General features: G+C 37.1%; 1 protein-coding gene across 10 annotated transcripts in view; it reads left to right on the forward strand.

The window, feature by feature from the left end:
• The window catches only part of LOC117217785 (uncharacterized), a 34267-nt gene extending 18573 nt beyond the window's left edge, over positions 1 to 15694 (forward strand). Inside the window, exons 1-15 of one of the 10 annotated variants that reach the window (XM_076527490.1) lie at positions 1766 to 2086; positions 2413 to 2540; positions 2616 to 4730; positions 5169 to 5667; positions 6490 to 6644; positions 6732 to 6920; positions 6998 to 7232; positions 8054 to 8496; positions 9576 to 9877; positions 11353 to 11647; positions 11732 to 11931; positions 12280 to 12436; positions 13183 to 13527; positions 14248 to 14548; positions 15262 to 15694. In XM_076527490.1, coding sequence (XP_076383605.1) covers positions 2905 to 4730; positions 5169 to 5667; positions 6490 to 6644; positions 6732 to 6920; positions 6998 to 7232; positions 8054 to 8496; positions 9576 to 9877; positions 11353 to 11647; positions 11732 to 11931; positions 12280 to 12436; positions 13183 to 13527; positions 14248 to 14548; positions 15262 to 15393 — 5079 coding nt within the window. In that variant the 5' untranslated portion in view covers positions 1766 to 2086; positions 2413 to 2540; positions 2616 to 2904 and the 3' untranslated portion in view covers positions 15394 to 15694. Of the gene's footprint in view, positions 1 to 1763; positions 2541 to 2615; positions 4731 to 5168; positions 5668 to 6489; positions 6645 to 6731; positions 6921 to 6997; positions 7233 to 8053; positions 8497 to 9575; positions 9878 to 11352; positions 11648 to 11731; positions 11932 to 12279; positions 12437 to 13182; positions 13528 to 14247; positions 14549 to 15244 lie in introns of those variants that run through there. The other 9 variants (XM_076527491.1, XM_076527489.1, XM_076527488.1 and 6 more) reach the window with 9 other exon arrangements.
• Positions 15695 to 17692: the final 1998 nt, after the last annotated feature.

Here is a 17692-nt window from a genome sequence, read left to right on the forward strand (position 1 = left end):
TGTCGAAATTTAGAGACACGAAGAGAGACGGAAAGAGAGAGAGAGAGAGAGAGAAAGATGGAAAGGGAGGGAGAGGGAGAGGGATAAAGAGGAAGTGAAGAGAGAGAGAGAAAGAGAGCGAGGAGGAGAGAGCAAGGAAGAGAGAAAAAAGACAGAGAGCAAGAGAGACACAGAAAGAGAGTCGGAAAGAGAGACAGAAAGAGAGACGAAGAAAGAGGGAGAGAGAAAGAGAGCGCGCGAGAGAGAGTGTGGGACAAGAGAGAGTGAGGGAGAAAGAGAGAGAGAGCGAGAGATAATGAAAGAGAGCGAGAAAAAAAGGGAGAATGGAAGAGAGCGAAAGAGATAGAAAGCGGGTGTTGGAAAGAGAGATCAATAGAGAGGAAATGGGAGAGAAACGGAGGGAGAGAGAGAGAGTGAGAAGGAGAGTGAGAGAGAGAGAGTGAGGGAGACGGAGGGAAAGAGAGAGAGCGCGACAGTGACAGAGAGTGGGAGAGAGGCGGGGGTGAGAGAGAGAGAGAGAGAGAGCTTGAGAGACAAAGAGAGCGAGAGAGAAAGAAAGAGATCGTGGAAGAGAGAGCAAGAGAGAATGAGAGAAAGAGAGAGTTAGAAAGAGAGAGCAATAGAGTGAAAATGAGAGGGAAGAAGAGGAAGAGGGAGAGGGAGAGAAGAGAGAGCGAAAGAGTGAGAGAGAGACGGAGGGAGAGACAGAGTCAGGGAGAGAGAGTGAGAGAGAGATTTATAGAGAGTGAAAGAGAGGGTGAGAGAGTGAGAGAGAGAGAGAGAGAGAGCGAAAGAGAGTGAGAGTGTGAGAGAGGGTGAGAGAGTGAGAGAGAGAGAGTGAAAGAGAGAGAGAGGGACGATGGAAGAGAGAGAGAGAGAGAGTGAGAGCGAGATAGAGAGAGAGAGAGAGAGAAGGAAGTATATATTAGGTCTACCGGAAAGTTCTGTCCGATAGTGTCACTTCAAGTTTCAATCCATATGCACATGTTGATTTGAGACATATATGACTATCTCTCTTTATCATTGCATTTACACACATGTACTCTCCTAAATAAATTGAAACAAAGATGTCTCATGTCATTATTAAGTGAGACGCGATCGTGAAAACATGGCTACCGATGATAATGCCAGACCACATGCTGCTTTGGTGACTCGTCGGGGAATCACAGAGATAGGCTGGGAAATTCCGTCACATCCACCATACTCCTCAGACCTAGCATCCTCCGATTATCACTTGTTTTTCTCTTTGCAAAACTTTTTACAGGAAAAAAAATTCGAAACTGAAGCTGATGTCAACCATTAGTTGAGTTCTTCGCCTCTAAAAATAAATCATTTTTTAAAAGTAGCATTTACAAGTTGCCATCACGCTGGCAAGAAGTCGTAAGTAACGATGGAAAGTATATTCTACAATAAAAATATTATTAATTGTATGAAAATTGTGTTATATTTCAATTCAAAAACGGACAGAACTTTCCGGTAGACCTAATATAACAGAGAGAAGGAAGTGTATACAACATCGACAAGGAAGTACATAAACATAGCGGAGAGAGAGGTATCTGCCGGAATATCGATTCATAATTCGCAGACATCGCGTCTTCCGTCCAAGTTGGGCGTATCGATAGCAGCAATCCATTATCTAATGCGCCGCGCCGCGCGGTGTGTAATGTATGCCGATTGCATAAGCACGCGTGCGTGCCACGGTAGCACTGTAGGAAGTTGTGGCTGATAATAAAAACAATCGAGAGACACACGTTCGAGCAACGAGGAAGAGCGTTTCCTGTCTTGTCGCTCTCAGCTGTTGATTTTGAATTAAGGATCAGTTAGCGAACCGTCGACGCGCGCAAATATTATGCCAAGTGTACCGGGAATGTCCTCAAACAATACGTCGCGCATCGCTTCAATTAAGTCGTGTGTATTTCCCGACGTCGGTGAATGCGCGCAATGAAACGCGTCTGTTCTGTATTATAAACACGAGAATCTGGACTGGTGAACGAACCTGAATCGAAACCGAATATCAATCTCGAATGATCGAAGACCATCTTCTCGGGCAAAGCGTTTCTCCAGCCTCGTTTCAACAAAGTTCGCAGTACAGTAAATTCTCCCAAATTGTCCCTCGGCTTGGAAACGAAAGTGGACAATTTCGAGAAGCTCGAAACTCGCGGCTCGTTTTCAGAGTTTTCGACGGGAATGATTTAGTGATTTTCATACTAATTCGATCATTTTGGCGACTATAATCACCAGGCACGAGGCTCTCGAATAATCGTTTCTCCTCTTCCCAAGTTCTCCAATTTCGTTTCCAAGCTGTGGGACAATTCGAGAGAATTTACTGCGCTCTTTTTTAGTTTTCTCAGAAACTCTGCTACATTTTGATTTTCATTTCTGTCGGTTTGATGGTCGTACGTTTCTTCCAAGGACATTGCGATTCGTTTTCGAAGCCTAAAAGTGCTTTAAAAGTGCTCCACGATTAATGAAAAAACAGTGAAACGTTAATAACAAAGTGCCGCCGCCACGTTTTCTACCGCGATTTTTGGAACTGCCAGGTAGTTTTAAAAATTATATTATATTATGCTAATTTCTATAGACGATCTATTCAAGTGTATAATTCAAATTTACAGTGGGAGAAAATAATAGGAAAAACTATTCCCACAGTTAATCTAAAGAACCACGTTTCAGAAGAAATCATAAAAATCAAAGAATTAATGATATAATTCTAGCTCCGGCGAAGAAAGCGGCCAATTAAACTCGCGGGAGGCCTTTTATTGAAAGATTCGCCTGAAAGAATGTCAAAAAACACATAAAAAGCACGAAGAAACCGAATGCACAATGAAGATACCGAAGACAGCTCGGCAGGGTTCAAAATTGATCTTTAAACCATAAACACGAGATTTGCATAACGAAAGAACAATGTCTAGTGAAAAACACGAAGCATCCGTGAACAGGATTTTCGGCTCTGAGAAGCGTGAAACCGGCGCAAACGACGAGGCGGCGCGCAACGAAGTAAAACAAAACGAAGCTAAAAACGAGAAGTCGAAATATTGCAGTAATTTGAAGTTTAAAGTGCCTGAAATACGCATCGAAAGTTCAGCGTCGAGTTCCAGCCGGGAATTTCCGAAATCAGAAACCATCGACGATGATAAATTCACGGGAACATTTTCCTCTGCCAATGAAAATCGTTCTTCGACTACCGAAAAACAATTGAACCGCGAAACTTCGATCAGCGAGAATCGAACTTTTTATATGAAGTCCGTCGTGATTATGATATTGAACAAATTGAAGGAGATTTGCTCGGAGTGCGAATTAAGAACGGACCATTTCAAAAACGAATTAGCGTACCAAGGATCGTTGGAGAACGTGATAGAAAAATCGAAGAGCCTGATCGAGAAGCTGAAAATCCAGCTGGACGATCAGCAGAATAAATTGACGAATATCCCTAAAAACTGGGCCTCGGAGCTCTGCGCGCGAAAAATACGTCGCGAGGATCGTTTCTCGAGCGATAGAGAAACATTGGAGATCATAGAAACACAGAGCACGTCGGATTCGTCGCAGAAAACGATACTTTTGGGCGAAGATGGGCGGAACGAAATCACCGAAATCTCAATCGACAGGAATAAAAGAGATGAAACATCGTCGCCTAAGAGAAGAAAAATCCTAGAAGAAGGAGAAAGCGACAACAAGAAAAATATTGCACGGTTCTCAAACGATAAAGCTACGTCTCCCATCTTGGGCAGCAGGCACAAGAACAGAAGCGCGATGAAAAAACCGCAAATAATTCACAAATCTACAGAAATTTCTAATAAATTCCAAGAAAATCCTTCGAAGAATCTGTTCGAAGAGGCTGCGATTGAGAATGACAATAAAAACGCGTTGAATATAGAGCGATCGGAGCTCGAGAAACCGGAGATATTCTTATCGGGAGCGAACAACGAGGAAATCGGTGCCAAGAGCGAGCTCGATAAATCCGATAAGCCGTCGGAAGGGAGTGAATCTACCGCGGAAATGAATAACAACGAGTTCCTCCTGAAAATGCTTGCGCTGAAATCGGTTCTTTCCGACGAGAACGCGTCCTCGAGAACCAACGATTCTTCGTCGACCGCGACGATTAGGCTCAAAATGAACCTGGACGACGACAGAATGCAAGCGGACGCTGCCGGGTTCCGTTTCAGAAGCCCTTCTAACGTGGAAACCATCCGAAACGGCGAGTCCGTTTCCGAAAGGTCCGACACGGACACCGTCGATTTAAACAGACCGAGAGACGGAAACGTGATTAAGAACAATTTATCGCGAAATGGCAGCATCGACATTGGCTCTGTCGATACAAAATCGGCCGATTCGATGGATTCGTTGTCGACGATGGTGATATATCGAGGAGCCTGCGAGTCCGACGACAGCAGAAGAAACGAACGAGCGAAGGCCTCGCTGCTGTTTTCGACGAGCAGCGAAAGCTGGAGCAGCGAAGACAGCGTACAATTTGCGACTGTGAAGAATCGGAGAGCTGAGGACGAATTGGAGAGACGAGATTCGGATGACGAGATTCTCGAAGAATTTCCTTGTAATTCCAGGCTGGTCGAGAGAGCGAAGATAAAGCCGCGCGAATTAAACGGCGAATCTGACGAAAAGCTGGGAATGGGAGCTTCCGTTGTCCTCGAAAGGTTGTCGGAAGAAGTTCTCGAAAAGCACGCAGGTGCTTTGGAAAAATCACGCGAACGTTTGGACTACGAAGAAATTAAAAGGTTACTGAATTGTTTCTACTATATAGAGTGTCAACATTATGGTATCTTGAATTATGGTACCAAAGTTATGGTACTTGCGGGAAATGAGATATTCCTGAGGTGATTCGAAGCAACTTTTTCCTTTGCGAAAATTTTCTACGAGGCTTCGTTTACGAGTTATTAACGAAACATTAGTGGCCGATGAGCGCGCGGAGCTCGGTTCCGCTCATCCGCTCATCCGCCAGCTGAGCTCGTCTCTAATTGGTCAGCGTTTTTCGTTAATAACTCGTAAACGAAGCCTCGTAGAAAATTTCTGTAAAGGAAAAAGTTGCTTTAAATCACCTCAGGATCCCTTCAAATCCCTCATTTCTCGGAATGATTAGCAATTCATAATTTTGCGACACCCTGCATATTTTCTTCTCGTCGTTCGTCCGTAACGCGTTCGTATTTCTCCTTTAGGCTAATCGATTTGAATGCACTTGGACGCGACAGAAGGAAAGCGAGCGGTTGGTCGCCGATTTCCGTGTTTAAGAAGCCTAATAGAGCAACTGCGGAGCCGGAAGACACGCTCCTGGATCATTTGAAGAGAGTAGAAAATTGCGAGTTAACCGAAAGCATCGAGGAGGAAAAAGACGCCGTTACGGACTGTGAAAATAAGCCGACGAGTATAACGTACGATATTCAGAGTAACGAAGAGTTGATGATGGAAGCTGACAGGATTGCGAAGAGCATGCTCTTAAATTCCGATGACTCGGATTCGACATCGCCGACGTTTTCTTTCGAACAGAAGTTACGAACAATTGAAGTAGAACCGAAGTCGTCCTTACTTTCAGCGTGTCAGAACGTGACTTCGCTTTATGGCAGTAACGATGAAGAAAAACGAGAGGAAACCAAATTAGAAAACAACGCAACGATGTCGGCGCAAAAATCAGGGAAGAAACGTGTTGCCAGCGATGAGGTGAACAGAAAATATTTAATCTGGCGAAGCATTTATAATTTATTTATTTATTTATTTATTAATGCTTTAAACCAGATGATGTATTTAGCAGCATTTATAATATATGTAAAATAATAATAATGATAATATAATAACAATAATAATACAAATAATAATATTAAGATAATAAATAAATATATTAAAATGTGTATATATAATATAATATAATATAATATAATATCATACGATATAATACAATAGAATACAATACAATACAATACAATACAATACAATACAATACAATACAACACAACACAACGCAACGCAACGCAACACAATACAATACAATACAATACACAATAATATAATATAATATAATATAATATAATATAATATAATATAATATAATATAATATAATATAATATAATATAATATAATATAATATAATATAATATAATATAATATAATATAATATAATATAATATAATATAACATAATATAATATAATATAATATAATATAATATAATATAATATAATATAATATAATACGATATAATACAATACAATAGAATAGAATACAATACAATACAATACAATACAATACAATACAATACAAAACAATATAATATAATATAATATAATAATAATAAAAATAATAATATTAGGATAATAAATAAATATATTAAAGTGTATATATATAAAATAATAATAATAGTATTAAGATAATTCTTAATATTATTATTTTACATTTCAATTATGACTATTATTTCGTATTATTTTAATCATTACTATTATTTTAAACGAAGTAATTCAAAATAATCAGCTACTCGAATTGAATCAGGAGCCCGAGAAAAAACGTGAGAGCAAACGAAAAAGCGCCTGGAAATGGAATAGATTATTGAACAGGAAATTTTCGTTGTCCGCCTCCGAAGACGAAATAATCGAGCAGAATCAGGAGCTGGTGCGATCGAAGGGAAAGGTGACAGAAGATCGGATGTGGGTTCTCTTTAGTTCGTCTCTTAAACTTTCGATTGAACAAAAAAAAACAAACGAGATTATATTATTCGAATGTTTCCACAATAGAGAAGATCCGGATACGGCCGTCAAACAAGAGAGGATGACCGATTACAAAACAATTCAAGGCACTGTACCGATCATAGAATTAGCGGATTCCAATTCGGACGTGCAATTGTTGAATTCCGATTCGACGTTCGGAATGAGATTTTCCAACACGGATTCGTGGATCGGCGAGGAAATGTTCCTCTCACGCGAGTACTTATCAAAGAGACCGTCACGTACGCGAGTCGAATAATCTTCTAATATGTTTCTATGCTAATTGATAATCACAGATCGAGAACAGGGAGGTGGAAAAACGTGCGAAAAGAAACGGCGAGTAATACCGACAGCGACGATGACAGTGATCCTGATTACGTAGCCAAGAATTTTCAAGGAAAGCCCGTTAAAAGAGGAGGTCGCAAGAATATACGAAAAGTGATGGAAGACGAGCAGGTCGCTCTGGCGACGAGACGAGTCGCGAAAGAAGAGGCGGAGAGGCTTGAACGGATTGCTCACCGGCAAAAATTAGTATATATTTAAGTCGCTTCGTTATGTACAGGGTGGTCTCGTTTAAACGCAGCAGAATATCTCGGCGGGAGTTATAGTTACTAAAAATGGGTTCGTACAAATGTAGTTCGACAAGATGGACTATGTCTTGTAGTATTAATTGTTTTATCGTAGGTGAAGTAGTTTAGGAGTTACGAAGGTTGACCTAATTTTCTTAAACGGAACACTATACTTTTTCCTTCAGAAACTTACTGCTGGCACTGAGAGGAATCCAAAGAGGTGCTATACGTTATTATATCGATAAAGATAAATAAGAAATTATTAATTTCTGATAGTATATTAATATTAATATTATCATATTATAATATTATATTAATTAAATTTATAATATTATATGATTGATATTAATATAATATTATAATATTATTATGAATTTAATTAATATAATATTTTTAATATAATATTAATTATTATAATCTATATTATAATAATATATATAATATAATATAATATGTAAAATAAATAAATATATATATATAATATATATTATATAATTATTATAATATTTATTAAATTTATAATAGTATTAATAATATTAATATAATATCAGAAATTAATATTATAATATATTAATATTAATAATATTATTATAAATTAATAATTATGTTATATTATTATTAATTATTCAATAAGAAATTAATACCGCATAATGCACTATTAATTCCGTCCTGGCGAACAATTTTGATGGGAACATTTTTTTAACAACCATAACTCCTTCCAAGATGTACTTTCTTGACACTCTGTATGCATATTTTTCTCATAATTCGCTTATAAATATACAGAGAACTTTATATTATGGATTTCCGAAACAGTACGACGAAATGTTGAAAGGGAAATCGCCTAACGAAGAGGCGCTGCAAAAACTGGTATTAGATTTTAATACTGAAACGAAAGAGGAGCTCGTGACCGTTCACTCGGACATAGTGAAATGCTTGAAACCTCATCAGGTCAAGGGAATCAAATTCATGTGGGACGTTTGTTTCGAGTCTCTCGAAAGGATTAGATCGTCATCGGGTTCCGGATGCATAATCGCGCATTGCATGGGCCTCGGTAAAAGCCTCCAAGTAATCGCATTGTTGCACACATTGTTGAATCACGAAGAAACTGGCGTCAAAGCGATCGCGATCGTCTGCCCTATGAATACGATACTCAATTGGAACAAGGAATTTAACTTGTGGTTGCGGGACATCGAAGGCACCAGTGTCAAGGTTTACGAATTAACGAAGTAAGTCAGCCGGGTTATTAACCCTTTGCACTCGAGTGGAGACTCTATAATGTCTCTCTAATTGACGCTCAGATTGTCCACAAAAATGGACAATTTAAGAAGAAGAGATACGATTTATTTGATCATTGCGGTTCATTTTTATAGTTACGAATTGTCAACAACTATAAAAGTGAACTGCAAGGTTCGAATGATTATTAATTAATCGTGTCACCTCTTCCCAAATTGTCCACAAAAATGGAAGAGATAGGATTTATTTGATCATTGCGGTTCATTTTTATAGTTACGAATTGTCAACAATTATAAAAACGAGCTGCAAGGTTCGAATGATTATTAATTAATCGTGTCTCCTCTTCCCAAATTGTCCATTATTGTGCACAATTTGAGCGTCAGTTAGGGAGACATTACTGTATCACGTTTCAGGATCATTTTTCTATCGACAAAGTTTAGATTTAAAAGATTATTATGTTATAGAAAAAGGTGATAGAAGAAATTATTAGAAAAAGATTGTTGATAGAAAAATCTAAATAAAATAATTATAAATAATTTCTCTGACTTACAGTATTTTCATTTTATACGACAAAGTGCATTTTATAACAAAGTTTAGACTTAAAAGATTATTATGTTACAGAAAAAGGTGATAAAGGAAATTATTAAAAAAATATTATTATAAAATGCACTTTGTCGTATAAAATGGAACTACTATAAGTCAGAAATTCTTTTAGGTTTACAGTTAAAATGGCTTCGAATGCAAAGGGTTATATCTGTACATGTACAGTAATGTCTCCCTTACTGACGCTCAGATTGTCCACAAAAATGGACAATTTGGGAAGAATAGATACGATTATCCGAGCCTTGCGGATCGCTTTTATAATTGTTGACAATTTATAACTATAAAAAGGAGCAGCAAGGCTCGAACAATCGTATCTCCTTTTCCCGAATTGTCCATTTTTGTGGGCGATCCATGCGTCAGTTAGGGAGACAATCCGAGCGTCAGTAAGGGAGACATTACTGTACAGCGAATTATATCGAATCAAATGTCTCGAACAGAACTGACATAATCCGTGAAACATTGATTAAAGATCAAGGAATAATGAGCAGAAGAAATGGCAATTAGAGTCTTGGCACAGGAGCGGCGGCGTTCTTCTGATCAGCTACGCCATGTTCCGAAAATTGACCTGCGCGGACAAAAGTAAAATGCCGGAGTTGTGGAAGAAGGAGATGCTACGCTATCTGATAGATCCTGGGCCCGATTTAGTGGTCTGCGACGAGGGTCATTTGCTGAAAAACGAGGACACCGCTCTCAGCAGATCGATGAGACGGATCAAAACGTTGCGCAGAATAGCGCTGACCGGCACGCCCCTGCAAAATAACTTGATCGAATGTGAGCATTAATTACACACGATTAACCTTTTAGGTACGACTGAATTCTGCGCGAGGCTATTTCTCTGGACGGCAGAGTCTGATGTGTCCTGTACAGAGTCTGATACTGTATATACAGGGTGTCCCAAAAATGTCTCGCAATCCGAAAGTGGCGGGTTCCTCAGGCCATTCGAAGCAACTTTTTCCTTTACAAAAATGTTCTTCGAGGCACCGTTAACGAGTTATTAACGAAAAACAGTGACCAATGAGAGGCGAGCTCGGCTGGCGTGTGGCGATCGAGCCAATGTGCGGAACTGGGCTACACGCGCTGGTTGGCTGGGCCGCCTCGCGTCGGCCGTACTCGATTCTTCTTGGTCGCTGTTTTTCGTTGATAACTCGTTAACGGGGTGCCTTCGGATTAATTCATAGTATTATAGTATTTCATAGTATTTATAGTATTTATAATATTATAGTATTTTATAGTATTTATAATATTACAGTATTTTATAGTATTCTAGTATTTATAATATTATAGTATTTTATAGTACTTATAATATTATAGTATTTTATAGTATTTATAGTATTATAGTATTTTATAGTATTTATAGTATTCACAATATTATAGTATATATATTATAGTAGTTTATAGTATTACAGTATTTATAGTATTATAGTATTTTATAGTAATATAGTATTTATAGTATTATAGTATTTATAGTGTTTATAATATTATAGTATTTTCTAGTATTTATAGTATTACAGTATTTTATAGTATTTATAGTATTCATAATATTATAGTATTTTATAGTATTTTATATTATAGTGTATATATTATAGTATATATATAGTATATGCTGTATATTATAGTATTTTATAGTATTTTATAGTATTTATAGTATTATATGGTATATAATACTATAGTATAACTTATATTTAATATTATATATAACTTAAGTATTATATTAGTATTACATATAACTTATATAATATACTATATATACTTATATATAGTATTATATAGTATATTATAGTATTTTATAGTATTTATAGTATCATAGTATTGTTATATATGTATATATATTTTATATTATTATAGTATTATAGTATTATATAGTATTATATATTATATAAAGGAAGAAGTTGCTTCAAATGATCCGAGGAACCCGCCATTTCCGGATTGCGAGACATTTTTGGGACACCCTGTAGACTGTTGTAAATCGATGCGAAGACAAAAGAAGTGTGAAACAATACATACGAAGACGATTATTTGGTTCAAACGATGAGCGAGTGAACTACTAGAGCAAGCCACTATAGTGGCGCGTCGTCCAGAGAGATAACATCCGCGAAAGCCGCTATAGTGGCGCGTCGTTCTGAAAGATGACATCCGCGGAAGCCACTATAGTGGCGCGTCGTGCCTAAAAGGTTAATAACTATAGCTTTTTAAAAATATGTCATCGATGATAAATTGCAAAAAAATTGAATTCCCGCCGCGCGCAGATCATTGCATGATGCAATTTGTGAAGCCGAATCTCCTGGAAACCAAGAATAAATTTTTGAACAGATTCGGCAATCCGATAAACAACGGCCAATACGACAATTCAACGAAAAACGACGTGAGATTAATGAAGCAACGAGCGTACGTTCTGCACAAAATGTTGGAGAGCTGCGTGCAGAGATTGAATTATTCGGTGCTGACGCCGCTGTTGCCGCCCAAGCAGGAATACGTTATTTTCGTGAGACTGTCCGACGTGCAGATCAAAATGTACCGATATTATGTAAACAACCTGGCTCGGTACGGGAAAAATGAACGAGCAAAATTTTCTTTGGGTTCGTTTTCTTTGTTTTTTTTTTTTAATTTATTGCACGCTTTCCGTAGATGCCAGTATTCCACGAGAGGCTCCCTTTTCCAAGATTATCAGACGCTGCAGAGGATATGGACGCATCCTGTAACGATGCGTTGGAAGTCGGAAACAATACGGAGAACCAACGAGAAGAGCTCGGAGTTCGATTTTATCAGCGACGAGACTGAAAGCACCGACAGCGAAGGATCGAATGATGCTCCAAAGTCATCGAGAAGTACAGGAATTGTTGATCTTAACCCTTTGCACTCGAAGCTGTTTCAACTGTAAATCTAAAATAATTGTTCCGACTCATGGTATTTTTATTTTACGTGACAAAGTGCATTTTATGCACATGAAATTGACTCTTGTGACTCGCAACAACGGTTACGCTCTAAACAATTTTTTAAAAATCTAAACTTTGCTAATGTAAACGTTATTTTAGAACGTGACATCGTAAATTTTTTAACGTTGTCTCAGAGTCGCCACTCGAGTGCAAAGGGTATTAACACGATCGTCGATGTCAATTGTTATTGCTTCGTTCGTTCTTGGTCGCGTTTTGCAATCTTAAACTAATTGTGTTCAGATGTCGAGACTGAGATTGTCAGGCCCGAAGAAATCGAGAGGACGCATTGGTGGACGCAATTCATCGAGTCCGATCACTTGAACGATATAAGCATCTCCTCGAAATTAATGCTGTTGTTCGGCATTTTGAAAAAATGCGAGCTAATCGGCGACAAACTGTACGAATTCCGAGGCTTCTCGATTTTTCTGTAGCAGCGTATAATTATACTTATTTTAAAATATACATTATTTTAAATATATATTTTTATTATTTATTTATATTATTTATTTATATTATTTATTTATATTATTTATATTTATATTATTCACATTATTTCTTTATATTATTTATATTTATATTATCCACATTATTTCTTTATATTATTTATATTTATATTATTCACATTATTTCTTTATATTATTTCTTTATATTATTTCTTTATATTATTTATTTTTACATATATATTTTAAAAGATATACATATATAAATATACAGGGTGTCCCAATAATGCTTCGCAATCCGGAAACGGCGGGTTCCTCGAATCATTTGAAGCAACTTCTTCCTTTACAAAAATGTTCTCTGAGGCACTGTTAACGAGTTATTAACGAAAAACAGTGACCAATAAAAATCGAGTACGGCTGACGCGAAGCGGCCCAGCCAACCAGCGCGCGAAGCCCAGTTCCGCTCATTGGCTCGGTCGCCTCGCGCCAGCTGAGCTCGCCTCTCACTGGTCACTGTTTTTCGTTAATAACTCGTTAACGGTGCCTCGGAGAACATTTTTGTAAAGGAAAAAGTTGCTTCGAATGACCCGAGGAACCCGCCACTTTCGGATTGCGAGACATTTTTGGGACACCCTGTATATATTAGTATAAATAATATACTATAATATACTAAAGTATATTATAAATAATATACTTATTTTAGAGTGGTGTTCTCGCAGTCATTGCATTCGTTGAACTTGATCGAGCATTTTTTGGTAAACATCGACAAGGAGACGCAGAAAAGTGAGAATTCAGAGTGCACGGGGCACAGAAGCAGTTGGTTGTTGGGCTTGGATTATTATCGATTTGATGGAAAAACGTCGCCGAAGGAAAGATTTCGATGTTGCGAAGCGTTTAATAGTCCGACGAATACAAGGGCGATGCTGTTCTTGATATCGACGCACGCCGGCGGTTTAGGTATTAATTTGACTGCCGCTAATCGGGTGATTCTATTCGATGCGAGTTGGAATCCCTCGCCCGATGTGCAGAGTATATTTCGTGTGTATAGGTAAATTGAATCAAAATACTATAATAACAATAATAATAATAGTAATAATAATGTAACCGCTTCGACGATCCAATTACAGTAATAACAACGCTATCATAACGCTATCAATTGGTGCAAACCGAAATTATTTTCCACGAAAATGGACAATTTGGAAAGAGGAGAATACGATTACAAATTGTTAACAATCGACGACTGTAAAACCGTGCCGCAAGACTCGAATAATCGTATCTCCTCTTCCCAAATTGTCCATTTTCGTGGACAATCTTAGCGTCAGTTAGGGAGACATTGCGTGCGCGACGGCGCCTAATTAATTCGGGATGCATTAGCGCATGCGTTAGCATGCATCGATGCTAAATAAATTATTCGTGCGAGCGATAATGTATGAATATTGCGCATTTTTTCAATAGCCAGACAACACGAAATATAAATATTTATGATAATATTAAAATTGTTTTTCGGTAATGTTGCATCAGCTACAGTGATGTCTCCCTAATTGACGCTCGGATCGCGCACAAAAGTGGACAATTTCGGGAGTAGGAGATACGATTATTCCGAGCCTTGCGGTTCGTTTTTAATTGTTAGTTTGTATAGTTATCGATTGTAAATAATTATAAAGAGCAGCAAGGCTCGAATAATCGTATTTCCACTTCCCAAATTGTCCATTCTTGTGGACAATCTGAGCGTCAATTAGAGAGACATTATTGTAATATGTAAACTTAGGTTTGGTCAGAAAAAGCCGTGTTACGTTTACCGATTTCTGGCGGCCGGAACGATGGAGGAGAAAATTTACAATCGGCAAGTGACGAAATTGTCGCTCTCCTGCAGAGTCCTCGACGAACAACAAATAGAACGGCATTACAGAAATCATGATTTAGTCGAGTTGTACACTTTTAGGCCGAACAAGGGTGGGGGAAGGGCAACGTTGAATCTGCCAAAAGATAGATTGCTGGCGGAAATATTTTTGAAGTATAAAGATTACGTGGAGAACTATCACGAACACGACTCCCTTTTGGAGAATAAGGTAACTCAGAAACAAAATCAAATATTGGGTTGGCAACTAAGTAATTGCCGATTTGTTCAATGAAATAAGAAATTCTTTTTTACTTGGAACGAAGTTTAATCTGTAATGTATTTTCTATTTTGTTCGATGACCTTTTGCCGTCTCCGTGACAACTTGAAAATTCCACGCTCGTAGAAAGTCTGATCCTTTTCGGCCAAAAACTGAGTTAAGTGAGATTTTACAGCGCGCGTCATCATCATTAAAAGATTTACCACGAAGGGAGTTGTCCAAGGATCGAAATAAGTGGTAATCCGATGGTGCGAGATTAGGGCTGTATGGTGGGTGTAACATCAATTTCCAACCAATATCCATCAATTTTTGCCGAGTGGACAAAGACGTGTGCGGCCTAGCATTGTCCTGCTGGAAAATGACACCTTTACGATTGACCAATTCTGGTCGCTTTTTCTTGACCGCTGCATTCAATTTGTCCAGTTGCTAACATTCACGGATAATAAAAAATAACATAATAATAATAATAATAATAATTTTATAATATAATATTTACGGATACCATAAAAATGAGAGTGAGAAACATCTATAACTGAAATCGGCAATTACTTAGTTGCCAACCCAATAGTTATTCAAACTCTTCATTTTTATTTTTATTTTTGTATATTTTTATTTCTTTATTTTTTTTATATTTTTATCTTTTTACAGTTTTGTATCTTTTTTAGTCCGAGGAAGAATTGAACGAGCAAGAAAGAAAGCAAGCCTGGCTAGATTACGAAAAGGAGAAAGCAGAAAATCCAATGATCAGCGATAAGTTCGCGTTACTGTTCAAACAATCATCGATGTATAGTTACTAGAACTAGATCTTTTTCACGACGTTGTGTCCATCGTGTCCGCGCGGGCATTGCACAATTTTCATTTTTGTTCTTCCTTTCCTTTCTATGTTACATCTCCGTACGTAAATTAAAAGTTTTGTTCGCGAAGTAATAATCGTCTGTATAATGTAACGGAACGCGACTTGTTCTATTAAAATGAAAAATGTTATTGAAAGCGATTCAACAATCACAAGTGGTCTGGATAGACTTTCCCAGATGTGTAGGAAAGATAAGAGAAATGTGATAATCCTCAGCAATGAAATAAAGATTCATTAGAGAGATATATTTCTGTGATTATTTGTTTCCTGAATTCCTGAAGAACTGGTTGAAAAGTGAAGGCTGTTTTAAAGAGAGGAGAAGACCAACACAGTGTGCTTGAGTGAACATGTGCAATTGGATGTGATCCATCATATCTTATATACTGCAGAAGACTATGTTTAATATTACAAAATTTTGCAACTTCGCATTTTATGCATATTACATATATATATAGTGCTCGATATATATTGCTCTCTCTCTCTCTATATATATATATATATATATACATATACATTGCTCTATATATTATAGTGCTCTATGTTTATTTCTGCTGTAATTAATGATTACATTACTCTAGAAGAGAAGTTCCGTTTCACTTCCTTTTAGAAACCAATGCAGACACATTGGCAACGTTCTGATGACGTCGATACGTTAAGTGTCCGGCAACCAGTATTATCAACGCAGCGGCAACTGTGTGTGCACTGTTGGTCCGATGCTATGCTATTAAGTATACGACAACCATTAATCTTCGGCGGAGACGTTGTACGCAATGGTGTCGAGACGACGAAAGTACGGTAAGTTTCGGGAAGTATAATGTAACCGTGACTGATTTTAACTGACTATATTTAACTATAAATGTCTATAACTATCTGTGACTAACTATAACTGATTATAAGTAGCTACAATTGACTGTGACTAATTATAAGTAACTATAACCGACTGTAAGTAACTATGACTAACTAGAACTAACTATAACTATAACTGACTTTAACTGACTGTAATAACTGTCTATCACTGACTATAACTAACTATAACTGACTGTAACTAGCTATAACTAATTATAACTGACTGTAGTTGACTACATTTAACTATAACTGATCTTAACTGACTGTAGCTAACTATAACTGTCTATTACTAACTATAACTAACTATAACTGATTGTAACTAGCTATAATTAATTGTAACTAACTGTAATTAACTATATCTAACTAACGATATCTAACTAAAACCGACCTTAATTAATTGTAACTAACTATAACTGTCTATTACTAACCATAATTGTCTACTACTAACCATAACTAACTATAACTGGCTGTAAGTAGCTATAGTTAATTATAACCGACTGTAATTAACTACATCTAACTAACGATATCAAACTATAACTGACCTTAACTGACTGTAATTAACTATAACTGTCTATTACTAGCTATAACTATCTATAACTGACTGTAACTAGCTATAACTAATTATAACTGACTGTCATTAACTACATCTAACTAACGATATCTAACTATAACTGACCTTAACTGACTGTAACTAACTATAACTGTCTATGACTAACTATAACACACTACAACTGACTACAACTAGCTATAATTAACTGTAATTACTGACTGTAACTAACTATAGCTGTCTGTTACTACTTACTCTATTTTAAACTTACTATATTTCACTTACTATAACTGATTGTAACTCTAGCTATAACTAATTGTATCTAATTATAACTAATTATAACTGTCATTAACTATATCTAACAATAAGTAACGATACCTAACTATAACAGACCTTAACCGACTATAACTAACTATAACTGACTATAACTAGCTATAACTAACTATAACCGACTGTAACTAGCTATAACTAATAATAATTGACTATCATTAACTACATCTAACTATAACCAACAATATCTAACTACAACTGACCTTAACCGACTACAACTGACTATAACTATCTATAACCATCTATAACCATCTGCAACCAACTACAATCGACCATAACCGACTACAACAACCTACAACCGTCTCCAACAAACCACAACGTAAAATTCTGTGATCTGTGCAGTCATAGTTCGTCACCGTCGACAGACACCATCGGTGACGTATCACTTTCACCGGTCACTTACGTTTCGGCAGCACACCTACGCTGCTGCTGCTGTTGCTGCTGCTGCTTCTGCGGTCCTACCAAGCCCTTCAATTATTTCGAGACAATGTCACGTCGAACGGGACAGTCGATTGTAATT

Source organism: Megalopta genalis, unplaced genomic scaffold (assembly GCF_051020955.1).
Source record: "Megalopta genalis isolate 19385.01 unplaced genomic scaffold, iyMegGena1_principal scaffold0023, whole genome shotgun sequence".
In the NCBI taxonomy this organism is placed as follows: Eukaryota; Metazoa; Arthropoda; class Insecta; order Hymenoptera; family Halictidae; genus Megalopta; species Megalopta genalis.